The sequence below is a fragment of the Dryobates pubescens genome, chromosome 14 (genome assembly GCF_014839835.1).
Source record: "Dryobates pubescens isolate bDryPub1 chromosome 14, bDryPub1.pri, whole genome shotgun sequence".
Lineage (NCBI taxonomy): Eukaryota > Metazoa > Chordata > Aves > Piciformes > Picidae > Dryobates > Dryobates pubescens.
The window spans coordinates 29290121-29304359 of NC_071625.1; the positions used below are offsets into that span (position 1 = coordinate 29290121).

At 44.4% G+C, this 14239-nt stretch overlaps 1 protein-coding gene across 1 annotated transcript in view; it reads right to left on the bottom strand.

The window, feature by feature from the left end:
* The window catches only part of SLC26A7 (solute carrier family 26 member 7), a 70484-nt gene that overhangs the window by 20991 nt on the left and 35254 nt on the right, over window positions 1–14239 (bottom strand). The window contains 4 exon segments of the mRNA XM_054167210.1: window positions 4912–5007; window positions 7944–8021; window positions 12363–12476; window positions 13920–14067. Coding sequence (XP_054023185.1) covers window positions 4912–5007; window positions 7944–8021; window positions 12363–12476; window positions 13920–14067 — 436 coding nt within the window.

The window sequence follows — 14239 nt, forward strand, 5'->3', positions numbered from 1 at the left end:
ACATCTGAAGTGGAAAGTTGGTAGAAAATTAACATATCAACAAATAGGGAGAATATCCTCTGAGGCAATGGCTGAACGATGCAGACGGAGGTGCTGTCTTCTGTACCACTTTGAAACCAGATTACAAACTTCCTTTTTCATTGGAAAATAAAGAGATGATCAGCTGCTGTCTGAAGTGACTGGGGGCATTTCCCTTGGCATTAGCTGTCCACAGCACAGATGTCTGCAGCTGGACATGCCATCTAGATTCCCCCCATAATCATGGACATCTGGTTATGAGAGTGAAGGGAATTTAGGATGTGGTCTGTCTAACTCCTACCTGATGATGGTGATGCCTACTTGAGGAAGAGATGAATCATCCCCTAACATGACTCAACTGACCTGTATAAAGAGACTAAAAAATTAGGCTTGTGAGAAGGATATGGACCTGAAAACTGAGATACACCTAACAGACCAATTCCAGATCAAATTCCCTGGTAGTTCCACACCCCCCTCCCCACCCCCCACCATCCCCCCTCCCCCAAAAAAAAAAGAGGCAAAAAAATTCAAGACAAACTGTTTTCTGGTTAATGTTGAAAACACAGATAACACAGGAATCAACACCTTGGAAACAGCCAAAAGATGAAAACAGCAGAGAAAAAACAAACACTCTTATGCACAGAACATTTGTATGCATAGAACATCTCTAATGGAACAAAGAAATTACTAATATGAAACTGTTCAAATAATCCAAGGAAGTGTAAGGATTGGCAGAAGACCTTCACTGAAGCAAGAGACCTTTGTGGCTCATATAAATGCTGTGAAAGGCAGGTAGAGGGTTCTGCAGAGGGACCTTGCCAGGCTGGACAGATGGGCAGAGTCCAAGGGCAGGAGATTGAACACATCTAAGTGCCAGGTTCTACACATGGGCCACAACAACCCCATGCAGTGCTACAGGCTGGGGTCAGAGGGGCTGAGAGCAGCCAGGCAGAAAGGGAACTGGGGGTGCTGGTTGACAGCAGCTGAGCATGAGCCAGCAGTGTGCCCAGGTGGCCAAGAAGGCCAGTGGCATCCTGGCCTGCATCAGGAACAGTGTGGCCAGCAGGAGTAGGGAAGTCATTCTGCCCTGTACTCAGCACTGCTCAGGCCACACCTTGAGTCCTGTGTCCAGTTCTGGGTCCCTCAGTTTAGGAAGGATGTTGAGATGCTGGAAGGTGTCCAGAGAACGGCAACAAAGCTGGGGAGGGGTCTGGAGCACAGCCCTGTGAGGAGAGGCTGAGGGAGATGGGGTTGTTTAGCACCCAGCACCAGAATAAGAGGACACAGTCCCAAGCTGCACCAGGAGAGATTCAGGCTGGAGGTTAGGAAGAAGTTCTTCCCAGCAACAGAGATTGGCCATTGGAATGTGCTGGCCAGGGAGGTGGTAGAGTCACCATCACCGGAGGTGTTTAAGAGGAGACTGGATGAGGCACTTGGTGCCAAGGTTAAGTTGATTAGATGATGTTGCATGGTAGGTTGGACTTGATGATCTCAAAGGTCTTTTCCAGCTTGGTTAGTTCTATTCTATTCTATTCTATTCTAAATGGCTCTTTGGAATAAGGGCTGTGGTGTTCTAGCTAGAAAGACATTGAATGCGATTTGAGAGGAGGGATGTAAAACCAGGTCGTTCCTGATGACTGATAAAGTGAAAGAAAATCAGAACAAACACATGTGCAGTAATATTCAGCTGATAATACTTGGTGTTAGCTACTTGGGTCTGTCATCCTAGCAGCTCCTTTGAACTCAGTGGCCCCTCAACGTTACATCAGGAAGGAAAAGCAATCCATGGGTGAAAGGAGAGATTTCATGCTATCACAGAATATCCTGAGATGGAAGGGACGCATGAGAACCACCACCCAACTCCTGAGCTCTGCTTGTCAAGCTGTAGTTTTTACATTGATGGGTTTAAAGATTATGTTTTATGAAGAACTGATCAATAAATAAGTATTACCCGTCCTATTTGTGTTCAATGAGAAGCCTAAGGAAGTGTGAAGGAACAAGGCAAAAACCCCCATAATATTCCATTTCCATGGACTTTTCTTTGCCAGATCTCTAACAAACCTGACTTCTGTGCTCCATGACACACGCCCTTCAAAGAATCAGTTCCAGAAATGATAGCTGCTGATTGTTTCCAAATGTTTTGTTAGAGTTTCTGTCTTCAGAACACTTTGGATAACCTGGGTGATAGAACTGATTCATTTCCAAGGTACTGACAGTTTTCTGAGGTGAATTTTTCGGGCCAAAGCTAACACCAGTGTAGTTGCTCAAACAGCTGAGCTTCATGGGTCTCTTCAGACCAGGCACCAATGTAAAATCAAACTCTATGGCCTTCCCTTAGATTATATTTAAAGTAAAATGATTTACCCTGTCCTGTTGAGGACTGATGGTACAACTACTTGAAGATAAATCATTGTTCAAGCATGTTTGGCCAAAAAAAATAACCCCTCCCCCTCTCTATAACCTCCTAGGAACAGTGACAGATGTCAGAGGTGCAGTAACTGACTATGCACCCACCTCTTTTCTGCCAGAATCTTAAAAGCAAAAGCTCAGTCAGGTTAGTCTGTCTGTGGAGACGCAGCAAGTCTAGTGAGATTCCAGAATATCCTACTGAACAACTTAACTGTTTATCATCTCCATGTGCTAACAGGGAAGCTGTATCTCTCTCCCTTAACTACTGATTTTCTTAAATCCACTCCCCAGAATAATTCTTGACCCACATCATCCACCATCTGTGTCCCTGGCACTATGGGTTAAGCTGAAGACAAAATGCAGTAACAAGTGGTAGAAGTGCTGCCTGAGGAACATAAGGTTTAATGAAAGAGACATTTTTGCAGCGTGGATGACACAACACCAGTAACTCTAATCTTCTGTGAGGAAATGTGAAAAATCCCACATTGCCAAACCTGATTTGATTTCCCCAGCTCTGCTTTCCATTCTGGAATCCAGTACTGTATTAAAAAACCCCAGCTAAATGTTCTATTTAGTCTAGACTTACCATTGCTGCCATGGAATACTGTCACTGGAGAGTTCAGCGAAGTCCAATATGAGATCCAGTAACCTCTATCTCCCTCCACAGAGAAGAGAGATATGGCCAAAACACCCTTCTGAATATTTGTTCACTGAAACTGCTTAAAGAGAAATTCCAAATTCCATGTGTTTGTCTAAGTGGTCAGAGGTTTTGGTTCCACTAACTGGGCAGCACATTCAAAAACTCCCTCAGAAGATTAGGAAGGTTGCTGACTTGCTGGAACGAGTCCAGAGAAGGGCAACGAAGTTGGTGAGGTGTTTGGAACACAGCTCTATGAGGAGAGACTGAGGGAGCTGGGGTTGCTTAGCCTGGAGAAGAGGAGGCTCAGGGGAGACCTTATTGCTCTCTACAACTACCTGGAGGGAGGTTGTAGCCAGGTGGGGGTTGGTCTCTTCACTCAGGCAAGCAGCACCAGAACAAGAGGACACAGTCTCAAGCTGCACCAGGGGAGGTTTAAGCTGGAGGTTAGGAAGAAATTCTACACAGAGAGAGTGATTGCCCATTGGAGGTGTTTAGAAGGAGACTTGATAGGGTGCTTGGTGCCATGGTTTAGTTGATTAGGTGGTGTTGGATGATAGGCTGGACATGATGATCTTGAAGGTCTCTTCCAACCTGGTTTATTCTATTCTATTCTTATTCTATTCTAAAACAAATCTAGGACTCTTACTAAACATGGACTCATCTTTAATACCTGTAGTTTAATGGGTGTCAGGCTGTTTAGTCTTTGCATTAAACTAGATGTTCATACTAGGTCTTTTCCCATTTGTCTGCTTTTTCTGCTCTATTCCTCCTGCAGTATCTTTCATTGCTGCCAAATAATATTCACCTGGCAAAATTTGAAAGGAGTTCAAGCCATTTACCCACAGCACACTAGGGCATGCATCTTTCTGCATCTCTAGGCTTTTCAGGTCTCTTTGTCCCCTACAGTCATTCCACATCCCCAGAGGAGAAAGAAACCAGAGCCTCTTCCATAACACTACGCTAGCAAGAACATGCTACCCAGCTAGAGAAGGCAGCCAAAATCAGACACACATCTGCTCAGATTAACCTGCTCTGCCTGCAGACATAATTTCACCATTAAATTAGGTTTGATTCCTTGCAATTTGCTAACATTCCATTTTTAAAATACAATTGACACTACAGATGGTGTTATACTGAGTGTATTGATTGATGAGATGCTCAACATAAGCCAGCAGTGCATTTAGGCAGCTTATGGCCAGCAGGGCAAGAGAGGGCATTCTGACCCTTTACTCTGCTCTTGTGAGACCTCACCTCCAATCCTGCCTCCAGTTCTGGTGTCCTCAGAGTAAGAAGGACACACAACTGATGGAGTGAGTCCAGAGGAGGGCCACAAAGATGATCCAAAGGCTGGAGCACCTCTGCTGTGAGGATAGGCTGAAGGAGCTGGGGGGGTTTCAGCCTGGAGAAGAGAAGTCTTTGGGGGTGAAGGGATCCTACAGGAAGGCTGGAGAGCAGCTTTTCATAAGGGTGTCTAGCCACAGCACAAGGGGGAATGGGTTTGAGCTGAGGGATAGTAGGTTTAGACTGGATCTTAGGAAGAAGTTCTTCACTATGAGGGTGCTGGGACCCTGAAACAGATTGCCCAAGATGGTTCTGGCTCTCCCCTTCCTGGGGGTGTTCAAGGCCAGGTTGGATGAGGCCTTGAGCAGCTGAGTCTAGTTGAGAGGGACTCCTGCCCATAATAAAGAGTTTGGAGCAAATGAACTCTGAGGTCCCTTTCAGCTTAAGCCATTCTATGATACACAACCCTAATAACAACATTTTGCACAGGACTATAAAAGTTTGTTTAGCAGGTATTTGTTAGAGAGTCTCAGGAAAACCTCCTTAGAGTGAGTTTCACTTACCCAGTCTATTTTATCCACATTCCAATACTTTTTTAAGTCACGGAACTGCATCAGCATCCCCTTCAAGCCCACAACAATAATGCTTGCTAGCACGCACTGAAAGGGAATCAAAGACAAGTTGCAGAACTGGCAGTGTGCAAAAATGTTTTCTTCAGTTTAGCAGTCAATGTTGTAATTAAGTTAGCAGCATCTGAAGTCAGTGTCTCAAAAATGGATAAGCACAGGTGGGTTTGTAACACAAACACGACAGTATCAAAACAGTTTGGTTTGGTTTGGTTTTCCTGAAGGCAATTTATAGGCCACCTAATTGTGAAAAAAATGACAAAATCTTCAGGACTTCTCAGAGCAGCTACATTTTGCTATTATCCTGGGGGCTCAGAAGCAAAGCAGCACTCAGGTTCTGCACACTGAAGCATTTTAGGTCCCATTCTTCACCACCTAGAGCACAAAATCCATTAACATTGAGCAAACAAAACAATGTATCACAGCACCACAGAATCACCAAGGTCGGAAGAGACTCAAAGATCATTGAGTCCAACCTGTCACCCAACACATCGTAACTAAACCATGGCACCAAGTGCCTCATCCAATCCCCTCTTGAACACCTCCAGGGATGGTGACTCCACCACCTCCCTGGGCAGCACATTCCAATGACAAACGACTCTCTCCGTGAAGAACTTTCTCCTCACCTCAAGCCTAAACTTCCCCTGGTGCAGCTTGAGACTGTGTCCTCTTGTCCTGGTGCTGGTTGCCTGAGAGAAGAGACCAACCCCTTCCTGGCTACAACCTCCCTTCAGGTAGGTGTAGAGAGCAATGGTGTCTCCCCTGAGCCTCCTCTTCTCCAGGCTAAGCAACCCCAGCTCCCTCAGCCTCTCCTCACAGGGCTGTACTCAAGGCCTCTCCCCAGCCTCATTGCCCTTCTCTGGACACCTTCAAGTGTATCGATGTCCTTTCCTAAACTGAGGGGCCCAGAACTAGACACAGGACTCAAGGTGTGGCCTAACCAGTGCAGAGTACAGGAGCACAATGACTTCCCTGCGCCTGTTGGCCACACTATTCCTAATGCAGGCCAGGATGCCATTGGCCTTCTTGGCCACCTGGGCACACTGCTGGCTCATGTTTAGGCAGCTGTCAATCAGCACCCCCAGGTCATTCTGCCTGGCAGCTCTCCAGCCAATCTGACCCCAGCCTGTAGCTCTGCATGGGGTTGCTGTGGCCAAAGTGCAGCACCTGGCACTTGGATTTGTTGAATGCCATCCTGTTGGACTCTGCCCATCTGTCCAGTCAGTCGAGGTCCCTCTGCAGAGCCTTTCTACCCTCTAACTGACCAACAACTGCTCCTAACTTGGTGTCATCTGCAAATTTGCTGATGGACTCAACCCCCTCATCCAGATCATCAATGAAGATATAGAACAGGATGGGGCCCAGCACTGATCTCTGGGGCACACCACTGGTGCCTGGCTGCCAGCTGGCTGTGGCACCATTCACCACCACTCTCTGGGCTCGGCCCTCCAGCCAGTTCCTAACCCAGCTCAGAGTGCTGCTGTCCAAGCCAGGGGCTGACAGCTTGGCCAGGAGTTTGCTGTGGGGGACGGTGTCAGAATGTCTTATTCTCCAAATCATAAACAGGAAGGAGATAAGTGGAAAAAAAAAATAATCATCTGGAGCCAAAGAAGATGTAGTACAAAGCAATGCACTTGCCTAGGTAGGGGGAGGATTAAAAAAGTATAGCAGAGAAGAAATAAAATATGAAGAAAGCAACATATGTAAATGGTTTTATCTAAGATATGGGGAGAAAAAAACAGACAAAAATGTACATGCAATCCAGAACAAGAGGACACAGTCTCAGGCTGCGCCAGGGGAGGTTTAGGCTGGCGGTTAGGAGGAAGTTTTACACAGACAGAGTGATTGCCCATTGGAATGTGCTGCCTGGGGAGGTGGTGGGGTCGCCATCGCTGGGGGTGTTCAGGACGAGGCTTGACAGGATGCTTGGTGCCATGGGTTAGTTGATTGGGTGGTGTTGGTTGATAGGTTGGACACGAAGATCTTGAAGGTCTCTTCCAACCTGGTTTGGTTTATTCTATGGTTTATTCTATATTAAAAAAATAAGGGAGGAAGGCAGTACAGAAAGAAAAGGACATACTGTGTACCCCTCCTCAAGTGTGCTTCCTTCGTATGGTGAAAAGGATCTGTGCTTGAAGAGTGAGAACCTTCACGTGACACTTTGTAAACTATAGCACAAAGTAAATTTCAGTGATTGCACATTGGAATGGGCTGCCTGGGGAGGTGGTGGAGTCGCCATCACTGGAGGTTTTTAGGAGAAGACTTGACAGGGTGCTTGGTGCCGTGGGTTAGTTGTTTGGGCGGTGTTGGATTGGTTGATGGGTTGGACGCGATGATCTTGAAGGTCTCTTCCAACCTGGTTTATTCTATGTATTCTATGTATTCTACGTATTCAGTAACAGTTGGGTTAAAATTTCTTGTGCAAACATGGCAGAAGTAGAGATGACTTTGGAGCTTTGTTTTGCATCTGTGGCCTGCCTATAGCTAAAATTAACTATTAATTTGTAATACCACATTGCTTTATGGATTCTTAGTGTAGGAGATGTATGCCAAGACTGAGATAGAAGAATATTTCATAACCTTTCTGTCATCAAGCTTTGATCACTACCTGCAATCATCTGAAAATCAAAGTCATACACCATCATGCATGACTGGAGGAAACTTATGGATCTTCATTGATTTCTAGCACACTTTTGTCAATTTACAAATCCACATCAATCTGGATGCATATTTTTCACAAACTATGTGCCAAAAGCAAGTAGAAGAGAAATGCTTTCTTACCTGCTTATGTGATAGCCTGCATATGAAACTATATATGTGTGGAAAAAATTTGTTGTGCTCCTACCACTCTTTCTCCCACTGGAATTAAGCAGAGTTACTTTAAAGATGACTCTGTCTTTCCCTGGAAGGAATCAGGTCATTTGAAAATGTCTGAGATAACCTTTAAGAAAGAATGTCAAGTACCATACCATAGGCAGCCAGTACAGCAGAGGTCCAACTGCATAGATGACCACAAGGATTAGCACACAAGAGATAAGGCAAGCCACCTAAAACAATAAACATGAAAAACAGATCATTAAGTCTAAAATAAAGCACCAAAACCCACCAACCAAAAAACCCCAAGCATTAAAATACATTACAGAATGGTTGAAGCTGAAAGGGATCTCTGGAGATCACAGTATCACAGTAACTAAGGTTGGAAGAGACTCCAAGGATCATCAAGTCCAACCTGTCCATCTAGTCTAACCTAACACAATCAGGGTCAAGCATGGCAAATTCAAAGAATCATAGAATCATGCAGGTTGGAAGGGATCTCTAAAGCTTATCCAGTCCAACCCCCCTGCAGTCAGCAGGGACATCCCCAACTAGATCAGGCTGCCCAGAGCCCTGTCAAGCCTCACCTTGAATATCTCCAGGGATGGGGCCTCAACCACCTCCCTGGGCAACCTGTTCCAGTGCTCAACCACCCTTATTGTAAAGAATTTTTTCCTAACATCCAGTCTAAATCTGCTCTCATTTCAAACCATTGCCCTTCATCCTGTCACCACAGGCCTTTGTAAACAGTTCTTCAGGTACTGGAAGGCAGCGATTAGGTGTCCCTGGAGCCTTCTCTTCTCCAGGCTGAACACCCCCAGCTCCCTCAGCCTGTCCTTCTAGCAAAGCTGCTCCAACCCCCTGATCATTTTCATGCCCTCCTCTGGACCCGCTCCATCAGGTCCATGTCCTTCCTGTATCAAGGGCTCCAAAGCTGCTCAGGGCCACACTCAGTCAAATTCTGTGTATCTCCAAGGACAGAGACTCCACAACCTCTCTGGACATTCTCTGCCAATGTTTAATCACCCTGAGTGAATTATAGATTTTAAAACTTTAAATTGAATTTCCTGTATTTCATTTTGCCCCCATTGGGTCTTATCCTTCCATTGGACACCACTGAGGAAAGCCTGGCTCCTTCTTCACTGCTCCGCATCAGATATTTAGGCACTGTTAAGAGAGTTCATGTCTTTTCACATGCAGGATATTAGCCATGAGCTCTTCTTTGTCACTGACTGCTAATTTTGGCAGCTGTTCACATCATCAGAATTATCATTGCTCGAAAGTTTCATGGCAGGGGTCACTACAAGTTGTGGCAATAGAGCTACAGTTCAGGTCTGCTGCTTTCTTGTTTTGTTTTGGGTTTTTTCTTGCTTGGTTTTTGTGGGTCTTTTTGTTTGGGGTTTTTTTGTGGGTTTTTGGTTTGGTTCTGTTTTTGGCTTGGGCTTTTTTTGCCTTACAATCAGTGGGTAGGCCAATTTCCCAAATATTGTAGGAAAAGTCAAGGAAAAAAAGTTGAAGATGTTAGCTATTAATGTATCTCTGGATTGCAGATGCACATCAGTTTTTCCCCAGGAGGGTGGTGAGACACTGGCACAGGTTGCCCAGGGAGGTGGTGGAAGCCTCATGCCTGGAAGATTTTAAGGCCAGGCTGGGTGTGGCTGTGAGCAACCTGCTCTAGTGTGAGGTGTCCCTGCCCATGGCAGGGGGGTTGGAACTGGAGGATCCTTGAGGTCCCTTCCAACTCAGTTCTGTGACTCTATGATTTCAGTTTGAATCTCTGGTGATTACCTTCAGTCAACTATAGGGAAAACAGAGTAAAAGATCTTCAAGAGGGGACTGGATGTGACACTTGGTGCCATGGTTTAGTCATGAGGTCTGTGGCGACAGGTTGGACTTAATGATCTTTGAGGTCTCTTCCAACCTTGGTGATTCTGTGATTCTGTGATGTCGGCATCTGCGCTCAACCTTGCTGACAGCACAGATACAGACCACAGCATCACTTCCACACTTGGTTATTAGAAGGAAGGGGTGTATGCAGTATCTCATCCCAGAAGTTTCACAGCAACCACTGTCATTCTGAAGCCTACTTATAGCCCTGCACCCTATGTTGCACTGAAGATCAGATCTGTCACAGGACTGACAGAAAATTACATCTGTGTCATCATTTTTGCACAAGATTTCTAACTGCTTTGACTGGGATCAACACTAAAAGGAAACTATTGTGTTAGGCCAGAAAGCACCACTGGGTTTGGGTTAGTATCAGTGGCCTTCAGAAAACATAGTCATTTTTAAAAACCCATATATTAAAAATCAGGATTAATGCATGTGACATGCATGCAGACAAATACATGGTCTAAGAATTTTATGTTTCTTCACAGTATTCTGTGGTATTAATCTGATGGAAAACCACAGTAAAATTGCAGTCTCCTCCTTCACTCTGGCTGCTCACAAACTAGAGTACTTCTGGCCTCATTAAGATACAATCCAGATTTGCAGAAGGGTTTTGATGATAAGTAGACAGATGATCACTTTATTTTTGTATTGATAATATGTTTCTTCACTAAAATAATTAGGCTTCATTTTAAGAGACAAGTTGCTAAAAACAAAACCAGACAAGTTGTTAAAACACTAGAAAATTAAAGCCATGGTATGCTTAAAAATACCATCAAGAAGGATAGACAGAGTGTTTACAGGAAAAGGAACACAAAGTCTGCTGCTAAAGTCACAGAGAACTTTTCCCTCTTTCTGCCTTCCCCAAAAGGTTTATTTAACAAGTGTTGGTTCTATTTGAAGGATTCAGCCCCTCACTTCTTTTTTTCTCTCAGGAGAAGATACCCCTGTGGAATAAAAGACACTGAATCCCAGGTATAGCTGTTGGAGGAAAATGGGCTCTTCTGAGCCCCTGAAAAGATCTTTGCATGTCTTGCATGGTGTATGCCAAAGTATACTAACCCTTCTTTTTGCCTGCAATCTGACCATCATTTATTTGTGATATTCTTATCTCTTCATTCTGCCTAGATAGCCCCAAAAGTGGAGGATTAAGTGGAAACGTGAAGGCAAGAAAGAATGTTATGTTTATTAATGTACTCTCTCTGCCATACTCTTGAAAGCAATGGGCCTTTGCCTGCATGTACCAGAGCAAAAGTGCTCAGATAACCTATATACCTTCAGGTTATATGTCTTCAGTCTACCTTGAAGCTCCCTTGTAAAAGCCCTGCTGCAGCACAACTGCAAATTGTACAATCAATATGTGAAGTGGTAAGAGAAGAGGCTGTCTGTCAGGATGAGGGCACATGGCATGACACTGAATATGTCACAGTGATATGAAGTTGCTAATAGCAAAGCCACAGCTAAACTATTTGCATATAAATGCTTTTAAAGATTATTATTGGATAAATCACTCATGATTAATCAAGCTCAGAATGCTGTGTGGGCTAATTAACAAGTAATTAACGTCTAGAGTTTTGAAATAAAGCCCTGTATAATTTTTCAGCATTGTGGTGTCTGCATGGGAAGAAATTACAATACATGGTCAGGGTGAAACAGTACCCACAAGACTGTACTTAGCCCTCTCAGTTGGAGCTCTGCTGCCCTTTCCCTTGCAATGAATTCCTTTACACAGGCAAGAGCACAAAGACAATAGCAATGAATTCCAAAGGACATAACACTTACATGGCAGGATGCCACTGATGGACCCTTGAGTTTCAGAGGAAGGAGGGAGAGGCAGCGCTTATGGAGCTGCCCCAGGTCTGGTGGCTCATGTGGTGCCATAACACTCAAAGGTCACAGATGAACAGTTTGTTACCTTTCTCATTCACAAGCAACAATTTGGACAGTAAGCAGCCCCACAAGGTCACAATTTTCGTTTTCATCCATTGCAGATCTCTCTTTTTTAAGCTACTGCAGTAACAGTTTGTGGGTTTGATTTCCAGCAGAAGGAAATAGCCAAAAAAAACAAAGAAAAATCCTCAATGATCTGAGTGTCATCTTTGTGGGCTCAGAGTATACTGAGAGACAGGACAAGAACACTTTGGCACAATATAGAAGCTGGGAAGATTGCTTTGTGAGTTTGTTTGGTTTGTGGGTTAGGTGGTGGTGGTTTGGTTTGGGGTTTTTGTTTGTTTGGGTGTTCTGTTTTGTTTTGTTTTAAACAAGTAGCTCTTAAGGCTGCTGTCCCTTTCTTTTGAATATCAGATAGAAGCACTAAATTAAATCTGATTTTTTTCCCCCAAGCTTCACTTTAGCCTGTACAGTTAAATCCATTCAACACCATTAGAGGGCACTTTGGCTACACTGCTGACAGGTTCTCATGGAACCGAGGCTTTGCGTGTAGTTTCCTGCAGTGTGAAAACACACCTCCCAAGTTCCTTATTACCACAGGCTTTAGAGATTGAATGAAACAGGTAAAAATGTATAAATGGAACCATTAGCTTTTCTAGTAAGACGTTATTGATCAGATGCAATTCCATGCAGATGGATAAAAATGACAGGACAGAGTCACTGCCGAGGAGAGAGGTTCCAGTGAGCATTATCACAGCCGTCATTCTCCTACCTGCTCCCCTGTAGCCCATTACCTGTGTTCTGGCACCAGTACTGTATAGAAGTGTTGTCCTTCCCATCGCTGCAGCACTTGGTATGCAAAAGAAAAATGAAGGAATCACGTTGCTGAGGCCATGAGCCAAAAGTTCCTGCAAAGTTGTTAAATAGAATAGAGGGTTTTTTCTTGTTGTTCTGTCATGTTAATGCTTCTTGCCAACAAAGGAGTCCTCTAGGTAAATATTAGCAATGACAAAGGATGGCCATATTTTGAAGGGGAAAAAAACACCCACATATACGTGATAAAAGATCTCTAAGCATAATATATCTTCTCACAATTCAGAGCTACTTTGCATGATAGAGCTGCTGAACCAGATTCATTAAAAGCAGGAGGCACATTTTGTTCACAGAATAAATGACATTGCTCAGTTTTGAAGATAAAGTTCAGCCAAAATATTTACATCTTGATCCACATCTGCTTTTTAACAAGCCAGAGTCTGAAGTAGTGGGGTCTGGATAGCATCCAGGTTGTTTCTGGCTTATGACTCTACTGGAAAAGAGACAGCCACTGATTCTTTTTCTTTGGGAGCATGCTTTAGTGAAAGTGAAATATGGTAGCAATGCTATCTGCAGGCTGCCTTTCATTACAGATGTACTTGGTGTCTGTTCACAGTCAAAATGCAGATGTGTCTGAATGAAGACTTATAGAAGTGGAGAAGACACCTTCAGCCTAAGCTGAGCAGTGAAGTGCCCCAACTTGGCTACACAGCACCAGGCTTCCTCTCCAGATTCTAAGAAGCTCGTTCATCTGCTAAGGACAATGTGCAGGAAAAGATCTCAGTGCTACTGAAAGTGATTAGGACACAAAGGGTGCTGTATGTAGCCAGGGCAACACCTGATCATAAGTTTGCCTTCTCAGCAAGGACAGCACCACTTTAGAGCTCCCCAGACAGACTCACACACCCACATGCCTCCATAGAGAGCCCTTTGCCTGTCCCTTGGATGTAGTACAGCTACACCACCCCACTGCTGTTGTAGCCTCTGTTGTTGTGGAGGTTTTGCTCTTGTATTCCATTATTTAATGCAGACATACACATAGTTTCCAACAGCTCAGTAATTAAGATGTGTAAGCTACAAGATTTCCACAGCTGCAGGAAGGCACAGAGGTTGCTGTGCTCTATTTAGAGCCCTCAAGACAATGCAGAGTATCACCCTGAAGTCTGACCTGTATTAAGTTCAAAGCATTTTTCCTCTGCTCCTTAGAAAACACAGCTCTGAAGCATCCACAGAAATCCAAGGCCCAGTGCATTAATTCTGGTGTTTAAAGGCCTGATGGATGAGAACATTCACATCGTATTTCCTGCTGATGTAAAAGGGCATGAGCTGATGTAGCAAGACTGACCTGCCTAGACTGGGTGCTCAAAGAGACAATCAGCTGTAAAACCAACCGTGCTTCATTCCATATTTATACCATGGGGTTTACTGTAATCACAGACAGGTGGCAGGATGCCATGTGGAACTTATATATATTTCCAAAGTGGTGAGGGGATTTCAAGGTTTACTGACAGCAAGGAGAAAGAGCTAAAGAGCTTTACCTGGTTGTCATCCACAGTGTATTTAAATTTCTTAGCAGAGCCTTGGGCAAGGGCTAGTGATGCTACATAACCAACCAGTGCCACTCCAAAAGCTTCAGTGACTACTTCAGGCAGGACATTCATGGGTGGTACTTTTGGTGATGGCAACCTACAAAAAATGAAGACAGTCCTTTGTGCACAGCTTTGATACACCTGCAGCTCATGGCAACAGACAAGAAAGGATCTGCGTGCACGGCTAATTTCTGTAGCACTTGGAAGGTGACATTTGTCAATATTTTAGATTCACGAGATCTCAGCCTGCAGGGAAGTGCAGAGGAGAA